A 12397-nucleotide genomic window follows, 5' to 3' on the forward strand; every position below is an offset into this window, starting at 1 on the left:
CATCAAGGAATAAGGAACCTATTTGGGCTGCCAAGAACATGCCTAATTTAGACCTTAAGCAAGATTCCTAAAAGACTATTTATGAAAATATAAGAGATACAAAAAGCTTATGTTTTAGTAATAATCAATCAATAACCACGCCTCACTCTCACACAAATTTTGGCTTATTTCTTATTATTTGCATATCTCATATAGAGATGAGTCCATAGTAAGTTCAGTCAAAGAATGTCAAGCTTAACACTGGGAATTTAAATTTCCCAAGCCCAGGTTTTCTGGTTTATCACCATCAACAAACATGTTGTAATAGCTGAGAGAAAACACAGTTTGTCTTGTTTTACAGTTTAATTACTGATTAGCAAATACTGTGACATTTGAACTGTTACCATTCATTCACATTGCTTCCTGTTTAAAGAAATCCTTACCAGAAAAGGAATGATGAAAACATAGGAAAAAGGGGAGTTTATGAACATATTAAGAACTGAAAAATTAAAAAACAAACAAAAAAACCGCTAGGTGGTAAGATTATGAGAAATGTATTCTCTTCTCTATGCTTTTAGATATTTCCCAAATGTTTAAAAGTGTAATACATACTTAGAGAAATTTTACCAACAGCAACTCTGTAGGAGAAGTACACTATATGTTAAATGATCTTCATATAGTTTTTCATCAAAATCTGAAAAGTAAGAAGCTTTCACGAACAACAGAATACTACAGGATTTTCAATGTTACAACTGTTCAGAGCCTAAAATAGTGCCTAGGAGACACAATGTAATCAATAAATATTTGCTGAATACCTTAACATTTTCTAATCCTAATGGAACTTAATACTAAAAACGAAAAAAAAAAAGGTATTATCAGAGTACAAACTATATTTTAAATAGCAGGCTAAATATGCTCAGGAAAATCATGACTTCCTTATTTGCTTCATAAATAATGAGTTAAATAAATATGGGTTAAACCATAAAATGAGTTTATAATATCATGCAGTAATTCAAATTAATGTGGCTCATAAAAGAAATCATCAAGCTAAGAGATTTTCCTTAAGGTTCAATTTTTTTTCTAGAACAATTACCAGCCAGTCTATTTTTAGATTAGTTTAAGAAAAATTTTAAAAGGGCAATTTTATTAACACAAATCAGTTATATGAATACCCAGGCAGCACCTTCCAAAAGATTTACATGAATGCTGGGTGCTTTTCCGGCTTTTACAAACTACTATTATTTTTTCTGGTGTGTAAAAATCACCCTTATTGTTTTTAATCATCAATTTTTATGAAATACCTGTAGGAAACAATGTAATTAATGTTAATCAGCTGAAATACATATTAAATGAAAAGTATTAATATAAAATTGTTCGCCTTTATTGCCATTGTAAAGTATTTTAAAATGAGGGCAGAGCTTTTACTATAAATTTACTTGGTGGTGGCTACATGGTAACTGGCAGCAGCTGAAACACACAGGTGCACAGACACATGATTTCTCTGTGTAAATTAAAGGAAACACGTAAGTTTTCCAAGGAAGAAAAACATTACTTTTTAGGTGCTAACATGATTCTAGTTACCTATAAAAGCGGATTAATTCATTTTCGCAGTTAAACAGAAAGAGGATTTTCACATAGAAGATGGAGTCAGAGTCCGAGTCTGAGTCCGATGTGATCTGAAGCAGTACTAATCTGCACAGAGAAAACAATCAGGGACGACTATAGAGCCATTCAAAAAACTCCATTTGCCCCTTACTAACATTCCAGGGCAACTAAACAACATACTGCAATATTTAAAGGACAATCCAGAACCTGTTTAAACTAGAGAACCGCCCAGCCACATGCAAAACATACCAACAGAGGATTCACAGCAAGGGGATGGTATTACCTCTTTTATGTAATTCCCTCAAGGGAATACAGTCTCCTCCCCCGTCATAAGGCAAATAGGGATCGGAAGAAGCATCCATGATTAGAATTTTTAAAAAGAAGAAGAAAAAGAAAAGAAAAGCTCGCTAGCTTAAAAAAACACTGGCATTTCTTCCACCCCTGCAGCAGCCGGCAAGGGAGATGCCATATTTGATGAGGGTTAGAACTGTATGTAGTTCAACTCGCTGAAGCAACTGGGTTCTTCCACAGTGGATGATGTCATCAAAGGGAAATTATTGCAGCCTGGTTGCTAGTGGCTACAATCTAGCAAGGCTTAGAGGCGGAACAGCCTTCTTAATCAGGTCCTGCTACGTATGATGATGACTAAGCTCCAAGTAAAACAGACAAAACTGGTTTGAGAATTTTAATACAGCTTCTATAACATCAATGGCAACTACAGCAAAACAATAAAAACATTCTTTCTTTTCCATTTTAAGATAAATATAAGGGACACAAAGTATTTAATACAGAGATGTGAAAAAGAAATACTGGATGTAGACAATGCCCCTTTTCATTTCTGATGTAAAAAAATGGGAGGAACATACTGGTAAGGTTGTATGTTTTTATAATAAAAATGTGCTAATTTTTACATACATACCAAAGGCTTCGAGACTTGGTTTTAAAAGTCTATTTTTTTTAAGTTTATTCTTAATTCTGAAATGTACTACAGACTTCTGTGGATTAAAAAAATTTAGTAATTTAACAGTTGAATAGTGTTTTATCTCCCTAATCCCCTCTAGCAGCCTCTTGTTTCCTTCCTTTAAGGAACTAGCTAGTAAGACATGCTTGTTTTTGAGAAGAAAACTTACCAATATACCCAGTAACTTAGCTGTTATTTGTGAAACAATGCAAAATGATTTACTGGGTAGGAGAGTTTTCTCTCTTCTATATTCCTACTTTTCCTACCTCACAAAGATTTTATGCTTCAAGAAAAGGCTTTTAGTAAAATATGTCTCAAAGTATACTCCAACTGACTCTTACATTTTTATGAAATTCAGAAATGAAGTAACTTTTTGCTTCAATCCATCATTCTGGGGAGAAAAAAAAAAGCTGATGTTCATTTGTGTTCACATTTTTACAGTTCCTCTGAGGTGATTCCTCTAGGCTAGATTCTCCTGAAATAGCTATGTTGCTGCAGTGTCACTAAATTAAGATGTGTTACTGGTTAGAAGCAATTCCATAGGACTAAGAGTCTCTGTAAAATTTGTTTTCCTAAGTATTGCATGAGCCAAACTTTAAGGTCCACTCCATGCCAAAGCATTTGTGTGAGAACTGGGGAGGGGAAGGAAATAAAGCACTCAGGGGGCAGTAAAAAGAGAGTAATTCAATTTGTTATTTGGGATTCTTTTTAAAATTAGGTTAAATAAAGTTTTATATTTCAAAAAGTTTGAACCTCAGAGAAAGCTAGCCGTTCTTATAAAATCTCACCCGAGATTTGCGAAAAAGGATTCTAGGAAAGAAATATAGGCTAGATAAAATATTACAATAGGAATATTCTATCTAATTCTGATTTTGTCTATTGACATTTACTGTAAGACTATGGATGGGGTTTTTTTTTTCCTGTTTTCTGTATTTTCCAAATTTTGATTTTTTTTTAATACGTAAAATTCTGACAATGAGCTAACTTCACCAAATTAACTAAATATAAATGTCTTCCTTTCTGGTCCTTTGGTATAATTCTACTATTATAAGACTTCTAAAAAATACATGCTATATAGCATTCATTGCTCCACATCTTTATGTAATATGAAAATCTATCTGTAAGTTTTCCTGGTATTTCCTCTCTTAACTTGTTTTTCCTGATTTACAACTCAGTCTTAAAGGAAAAATGAAAATTAAAGCTAGCTAGCATTAACTAGAGGAGGAAGAATACCTTCCCTATAAAATATACTGACCATGTTACATAAGTAACTTTTGTAACATAAGCACAAAATTTTGAATTATTTTTAAAGAACAAAACCTTTGTATATGTGTATGAGAATATATAATATATAAATTATATTTGTATAAAATCTAGAATGAGGCACACCAAACTTAATAATCCTTATCACTGAGGAAGGAAACAGGTAGAAGTGAGGAGGATCATGGTACATTTGGTTTTTACTTTATGTGGTTCCACACTGTTTTAATTTTTAAGCAAATATATTACTATTGAAATTTTTAATAATTATGCTACTTTTATAATAATAAATCTAAAAGTTAAAAAAAATTTTCAAAAGTAAACAAATCTTGGGACACCTGGGTGGCTCAGTTGGTTAAGCTGCTGCCTTCTGTTCAGGTCATGATGCTAGGATGGAGTCCCACATGGGGCTCCTTGCTCAGCGGGGAGCCTGCTTCTCCCTCTGCCTGCTCTGCCTGCCACTCCCCCTGCTTGTGCTCTCTCTCTCTCTGAAAAAAATTAAATAAAATCTTAAAAAAAAAAAAAAAAGGCAGGGCACTGGGGTGGCTCAGCTGGTTAAGCCACTGCCTTCGGCTCAGGTTACGATCTCAGAGTCTCAGGATCAAGTCCCATGACGGGCTTCCCCTGCTCGCCAAGGAGCCTGCTTCTCCCTCTCTCTGCCTGCCACTCCCCCTGATTATGCGCGCGCGCGCTCTCTCTCTCTCACTGTCTGATAAATAAATAAAATCTTAATTTTTTTTAAAGATTTTATTTATCTGGCAGAGAAAGACACAGTGAGAGAGGGAACATAAGCAGGGAGAGTGGGAGAGGGAGAAGCAGGCCTCCCCCTGAGCAGGGAGCCTGATGCGGGGCTTGATCCCATGATCACGACCGCGGAGCCTAGAGATGCCCAAATGACTGAGCCACCCAGGCACCCCAAATAAATAAAATCTTAAAAAAAAAAAAAAAAAGGTAAACAAATCTCTCATGCCTATGGTCCATGGCTGTATTTTTGCTTAAAGCAAAGGATTATTACTCAGGCTAAAGGGCTTTAGAAAAGGACAAGGTAGATTGGAAGGTGTGGCAAAAGAGGACTTTGACACAGATTAGGTATTATCAGATTAACAAACTGAACTATAGTCAGCGTGGGGATCAAGTGGAAAGAGAACAAAAGACAAATTTAAGAATTCACAGGCACAGCTAGGGGATTTGTAGGGGGATAATACTCTGAACGGAATATCTGAAGAACAAAAACATTAAAGCAGCAACATAAAAAAGGACTTAAAAATTCAGAAGGGGAAGATACTTCTACTTCCAAATGCACCCTCCATTCTAACCTCAACTTGATGTGGGATTCCAGATAAACCACAACCTCTCTGATATGTGTAAATCAGGGAGGTAGAATAGATGACTATGGTATTCTAACCATACAAATATAACTACAATATTACAATGTTCAATCTTTAAGTCCCTTCTAATACACATGATCCAAGAATCTACAACATTAAAAGTACCAAAAAAAAAAAAAAAATGGGGGCACCTGGATGGCTCAGTCAGTTAAGTGTCTGCCTTTGACTCAAGTCACAGTCTCAGGGTCCTGGGATCCTAGCCTGCCTTGAGCCCCATGTGGGCCTCTGTGCTCAGCGGGGAGTCTGCTTCTCCCTCTCCCTCTGTGCTGTCTCCCTCTCTCATGCTCTCTCAAATAAAAATAAAATCTTTAGAGAAAAAAGGTTTTTTACCCTTAGATCTAACTACAAGTTTACAGGAAGTACAGGAAACAGAGAAACATGTTAAATGACTGCTCAGGAACATAATCAGAAAAACCCAAACTTGGAAACAAATGACAATTTCTTCAACAAATACATAATAAGAAAAAAGAGGGAAGGGAGGAAACCTATAGGATTAAAACTAAGCAAAACAAAAGATCTTAAAGTTATATCAATCTCAAAGAACAATTTTTTATGAAACAACTGGAGAAACATAAAATAAACAAGATATGTGATTTTAATCAATGATATATTTTAGATGTGATAATAGCCTTTACACTTGATCTTAGCCAAAAGACCGAGAAGCGATAATAGCCTTTAAAAGAATTCTTATGTTTTAGAGATACATAATGAAATATATAACTGTACAAGAGCTAAAAAGAGTAAAAACAGATTTTATTTAAGACTACCGCAAAAGGGGAAAAGAGATTTCAATACACAGAATATGGCTCAATTTCCAATACAACAAGAAACAGTGGGAATTTAGAGCCAAGAAGAAGGGGCTTGGGGTGTTCGGTGGATGGAAAATTACTAAGAGGAAACATTTGGGAGTAAAGGGGATTCTGGATAAACAGATCTAACAGAGTTCTTGCTGAAGGCAGCCCAGGGTGGTAGGACATCACTGGGAGGATGGTGGGGGCTAGCCCAAGGGTATTAAGAGTACAGAATTCTGGCTAAACCAACTTGGCCAAGATTATTGCCAAAATGAAGCAACATAAAAACAGACCAAAGCTGAGACCCAGTTCGGAAAAGAATCCAGATGAGCCTGACTACAGTTTGATTAATGTGAGACTCTCAGAGTATAACATCTATCTATCTAAAATATTATGATGCTTCAGGGGCGCCTGGGTGGATCAGCGGGTTAAGCCTCTGCCTTCGGCTCGGGTCATGATCTCAGGTTCCTGGGATCGGCCCCGAGTCGGGCTCTCTGCTCAACAGGGAGCCTGCTTCTCCCTCTCCCTCTACCTGCCTCTCTGCCTGCTTGTGATCTCTCTCTCTGTCAAATAAATAATAAATAAAATATTAAAATAAAATGATATGATGCTTGATGTATTTCAAAATAATAGAAAGTAGAGATAAAACAAAATTAGCCATAAATTGATAATTAGTGTTGAGAACAAAAAGATACATAATCTCTTCCCTGTACCTTTGTATATGTTCTAAATTTCTATAAGATACTTTTTAAAGAAATGCTTATAAATAAAATCACTTTTATGAGATAAACATTAATAAAAAATTACATCCTTTACTCCTCAAACTGAATATATTACTACTAGAAGTATCAGATTAACTGTAGTTTACATTCCATTAAGTATAGCTGCTTTACATTTGTATTTGACACACTATATAACATTAAACTTTAACTTGTGTTGTCAATTCTCCTCCCTGAGCAAAAGCACCAGAGAAAAAAAAGAGGTAGCAAAGCTTTCAAGAAAATCAATTCAAGCTACACAGTTAGCTGCAAAGTTACTGCAGGAAAGAAAGGACATGGAAATTCTTCAGAAATGACAAGCCAGAAAATAAATTGAAAAAAACACAGAATGCTTTTGCAATATTCATATCTCACAAACATAAAATGTTTTAGTTCTCAACATGGCTGTCTGGTTGCCCAAATAATGTATCTTAAGATTAAAGACATGAAGAAAAGTTTCTTTCATAAATACCAAATGATCATTTTTCAAAATCAGGAACAAAAAATACAAAAAAAAAAAAAGAGAGAGAGAGAGAGAACCAAAATGGCCAATATTTTTAATGTCTAAGCAATTCCTTTGCAAGAAATTTGTCAAGGGCTACCTGGGTAGCAGAGTCGATTAAGAATCCGACTCTTGGTTTCAGCTTAGATCCTGACAGATCCTGACCTCAGTGTGGGGGATCAAGTCCCATGTCGGGCTCCACAGTCAGCACAGAGTCTGCTTGATATTCTCTTTCCATCTCCCCCTCCCCCATTCACATTTTATCTCTCCCCCTCTAAAATAAGTAAATCTTATAAAAAAGAAATTTGTCAAATATCCTCATGCATATACACAAACTGATACAAAGACTGAGTAAAATACAACTTTAAGAGTTCTAAGTTTTAGAAGTATTGAAATGCAAATTTAACAATATTTACATTAATGTAAATACACTAAAATATTCCATTTAAAGCATTTTTTTATCTTTTAAAGACTTTATTTATTTGACAGAGAGAGAGATCACAAATAGGCAGAGAGGCAGGCAGAGAGAGGAGGGAAGCAGGCTCCCCGCTGAGCAGAGAGCCCGACACAGGGCTCCATCCCAGGACCCTGACTGAGATCATGACCTGACCTGAAGGCAGAGGCTTAACCCACTGGGCCACCCAGGTGCCCCAAAATATTCCATTTAAAAGATAAACACTATCTCACTGAATTTTTAAAAGCCAACTATGTAATTATGAGAATATCAGCTAAAACATATCAATGCAGAAATGCTGAGAGGAAAAAGGATTTAAAAAAGAGCATGCAATCCTTAATCCAAAGAAAATTGGGGATCCATACTGATATCAAAGGGCATTTTAAAGAAAACAGGATAATTGGAAATAAAAAGAATCACTTCAAAGTAAAAGGTGGTTCAATTCACCAGAAAGAGATGACCTAATAATATGAAATCAAAGTATAAGCAAAAATTTACAGAACGACAAGAAGTGGCAGTAGATGTCTATAAACACAGTGAAAATTTTTAATATATCACTATCACCTGATAGAAACAAACAGAGAGAAAAACCAGTAGGAAAACTAGAGATTTCAACAGGAGAGTAACAAACTTAACATGATGAACATAGAGAAAAACATTAACCAAAAGCTTCACAACACATACTCTTCTACAGCACAGGTTGAACACTGAGAAAAAAAAAAAAAAAGGCTTTTCCCCTGGCCACGGTGCAAGTCTCAAAAAATTTCAATATATTAATATTACACAATGTATATTCTTTGGCAACAATGCAATAATGTTCTAAGTCAACCTGAAACAACCAGAAATTCCTCATGTTTTGGAAATTATTTTTAAATTATTTTTAATTATTTTAAATCAACTTGACACAAATTCCTCACATTTGGATATCTGTACGTCAAAACAGGTATCATTATGGAAGTTAGAAATTATTTTTAATTTGTAATAATAATAATGAAGACACATGACACTGAATATAAAAAACAGTATTCAGAGGGACAGTCACAGCTTTAAATGTATTCACCTGAAAAGAAGCTTAAAATTAAGAAGCTAACCTTTCATTTCAATTAGGGGGAAAAAATACAGCAAAATAAACCCCCAAAATGTAGAAAATATGATCAGATATTAATGAAGCAGAAAACAAATTTAAAAAAAAGGGGGCCGCTAGTCCACCAGAAAGACTGATTGATAAATGTACAGTGACACTGATTAAAAGGTGAATGGGAGGGGCACCTGAGTGGCTCAGTGGGTTAAGCCTCCACCTTCAGCCCAGGTCATGATCTCGGGGTCATCGGATCGAGCCCCGCATCGGGCTCTCTGCTCAGCGGGAAACCTGCTTCACCCCCACTCTTTCTGCCTGCCTCTCTGCCTACTTGTGATCTCTGTCTGTCAAATCAATCAACCAATCAATCAAATCAATCTTAAAAAAAAAAAAAAAACCCTCCTACAAAGAAAATTCTAAGCCTGGGGTTTCATTGGCAAATTCTACCAAAATGTAGGAATAAATAATAATGCCAACATTTCATAAACCACTCCAGATTCTAGAAAAAGAAGGCATCATCTACAACTCACTTCATGAGGGGAATATAACCTTGATACTAAAATGAGAACAAAATGACAAAGGAAAGCTACTAGCAATCTGTTATAAACAGATGCAAAAGTCCTAAACAAAAGTAAACTAAACCCAGCAATTTATATACAGAGAAAAACCTAAAACAATACACTACTACATCAATGATCAAACTGAGTTTATGCAAGCAATGCAAGTTGGTTTAAGCATCTGAAAATCAACTGTTTATTAACAGAAACAAAGATATACATCAAAAAATCACCTCAAAAAATGGAACGAAAATGATAAATGCAACAACCATTCATAATTTTAAATTGTATATTCTTAAATCAACTAGGAATGGATGTAAACCTATTTAATCTGATAAATGATAAAACAAAAATTCATTAACATCATACTTAAATTTGAAGGTGAATACTTAATGGTGAAACCACAAGATCAGAACAAGACAAAAGACACCAGCAATCACCATTTTCATTCAACTGTTTACTAGAGGATCTACCCAGTGCAGTTAAACAAGAGGGGAAAGGGTAGAGAAAACTATAAAGACCAGGAAGAAACAAAGTGGTCACTATTTGCCAATGACATGACTATATTCTTAAGAGACATCACAAATAGGTCATTTTAATTACAGTTATGCAAGGTTGATGAATTTTTTTTGTTGTTGTTAAAGATTTTATTTATTTATTTGACAGAGATCACAAGCCGGCAGAGAGGCAGGCAGAGAGAGTGAGGTGGGAAGCAGACTCCCTGCTGAGCAGAGAGCCAGATGTGGGGCTCGATCCCAGGACCTGGGATCATGACCTGAGCCGAAGGCAGAGGCTTTAACCCACTGAACCACTCAGGCACCCCAAGGTTGATGAATTTTAAAAAACCAATATTCAAAAGCTGTATTTCAAAATATGCCAGCAGAGAGAATATTAAATTTAAAACTAAAAATAGCAGTAAATACCAACAGCATTACAAAAATTACCTAGGAATGAGTGCAACAAATAATGAAGACAAAGGTCACTAGGAAGGACTAAAACTTTATTGGAAGACATTTTAAAAGCCTCAAGTATGTAGAGGAGTATACCAATGTCAAGAATTAGATTCAAAGTGAACTAGAGACTCAATTAAATGCCAATCAAAAACCTGAAAGAAGACTTTACTTCTGTTCTGACCTTAGTCTGCACTTTCTAACTGATGAAGTTCTTCTTTCCAGCTGAGGCAAAAGACCCAATGCACAAAGCATCCTGTAATGGGAACGGAAACTACCCTGACACCAGTAAGACCCCACATTTTTTACACGAAGACAATTATCAACCTGACTGACCTTTACAGTCAATGTTGTATGTACCCATCAACCTTTATCCCACAATCCCCTTGCGTAAACCTAGAAATACTTTCTGCACTTTGGAGACAGTCTTTGAAACGTTAGTCCACTATCTTCCTGGCATTGGCCTCACAGAAATAAACTCCTTTGTTGTTCCACTATCACCTGTCTCACTGCCTTCCAATTTTGTCAGCAGTGGCTGGCCAAACCCGGTCTATTTGGGACCCCTGGAGCCAGGTGCTCTTGCATCCTTGGACCCTAGTTAAAAACCCAACAGGCTTTTTTTATGACAAATTACACTCAAATTTACATAGAAATAAAAAGGCCCAAGAATCATCAAGACAATCTTAAAGAGAAAGGACTTGCTTTACCAGATACTGAGAGTGTCTTAATCACAGAAACATTATAAACAGAATGCTTCTGGCATACAGCTAAAATAAATAAATAAACCAATCACACACAATAAAGAGTCAAGAAATAGATCCTCCTATATATGAGTCTTGGTGTATAGCAGAGGTTGCACTATATTAGAATGAAGAAAAAAATGATTTTCTTAATATTTAGCATTAGGACAATGGGCTATCCATATGGGAAAAAGCTAAATACACCCTAATCCATTCACCTACAAATACATACACATTCACACACATACACACACTCAGACACACACCACTCAGGTAATTATAGACCTAAAGGCAAATATAGTTCTACAGTAAAAGGCAAATATAGTTCTTACAAAATAATATAGCAAAATATATTCATAAATTCATGATCTCAGCATTAGCCATAAAGCAAAAGATTAATACAGAGGACCACATTGCAAGTAAGAATATTTGTTCATAATTCGTCCATTAGGAGAATGCTACAGACTGTTTGTATCCCACCAGATTTTTATGTTGAAAGTTAATCCCCCATGTGATGGTATTTGGAGGTGGGACCTTTGGGAAGTGGTCATGAGGGTGGTCAGGAATGGGATTAGTGCCCTTAGGAAGAGACTCCAGAGAGTTACCTCAAGGACACAGCAAAAAGACGGCAGACTATGAACCAGAAGCAACACCTCCTCACCAGACAACAAGTCTGCCAGTGTCTTGACATCCCAGCCTCCAAAACTGTAGAAATAAACTGGGAGCAATACATAAAAATAAAACCGAAAGCCATGCTTGTTGTTTAAGCCACCCAGTCTATAGTATTTTTGTTAAAGCAGCCCAAATGGACAACAGAAAATGAAACAAGACCCACAGAACAGAAAATATTTATAACAATATGACCAACAAAAAGCTTGTATATAGAAAATAAAGAATTTTCACAAATGTCTCAGATACATCAACAGAAAAACGAGCAAATGACTTAAATAGGTACTTCAAAAAATTTTTTTTAAAATAGCCAGTGAGGGGAGTCTGGGTGGCTCAGTGGGTTAAAGCCTCTGCCTTGGCTCAGGTCATGATCCCAGGGTCCTGGGATCAGAGCCCCACATCGGGCTCTCTGCTCGGCAGGGAGCCTGCTTCCCCCTCTCTCTCTGCCTGTCTCTCTGTCTACTTGTGCTCTCTGTCTGTCAAATAAATAAATAAAATCTTAAAAAAAAATAAAATAAAATAGCCAATGAGCATGAAAAAATGCTCACCCTCCTTGGTGACCAAGGAAATGCAAATGAAAACCACAATCTGAATCTATTATTTAGCCAACAGATGGGCAAAATTAAAAGTGTGACAAAATTAAGAGGTTGGTGAATGTGGAGCAAAGGAAGCTTTCATACATAGCTCACCCAATTGTAAATGGGA

The 12397-nt window shown here is 35.9% G+C and overlaps 1 protein-coding gene across 4 annotated transcripts in view; it reads right to left on the bottom strand.

Moving 5' to 3' along the window:
- CLCN3 (chloride voltage-gated channel 3) overlaps positions 1–12397 on the bottom strand; it is a 93297-nt gene that overhangs the window by 54010 nt on the left and 26890 nt on the right. The window contains exon 1 of one of the 4 annotated variants that reach the window (XM_080796767.1): positions 1868–2080. The exons of 2 other annotated variants lie outside the window; for them this stretch is intronic. In XM_080796767.1, the coding sequence (XP_080652893.1) occupies positions 1868–1946 (79 nt within the window). In that variant the 5' untranslated portion in view covers positions 1947–2080. Of the gene's footprint in view, positions 1–1867; positions 2081–12397 lie in introns of those variants that run through there. One more of the 4 variants, XM_080796765.1, reaches the window with a different exon arrangement.

This window comes from Martes martes (genome assembly GCF_963455335.1).
Source record: "Martes martes genome assembly, chromosome: 2".
In the NCBI taxonomy this organism is placed as follows: Eukaryota; Metazoa; Chordata; class Mammalia; order Carnivora; family Mustelidae; genus Martes; species Martes martes.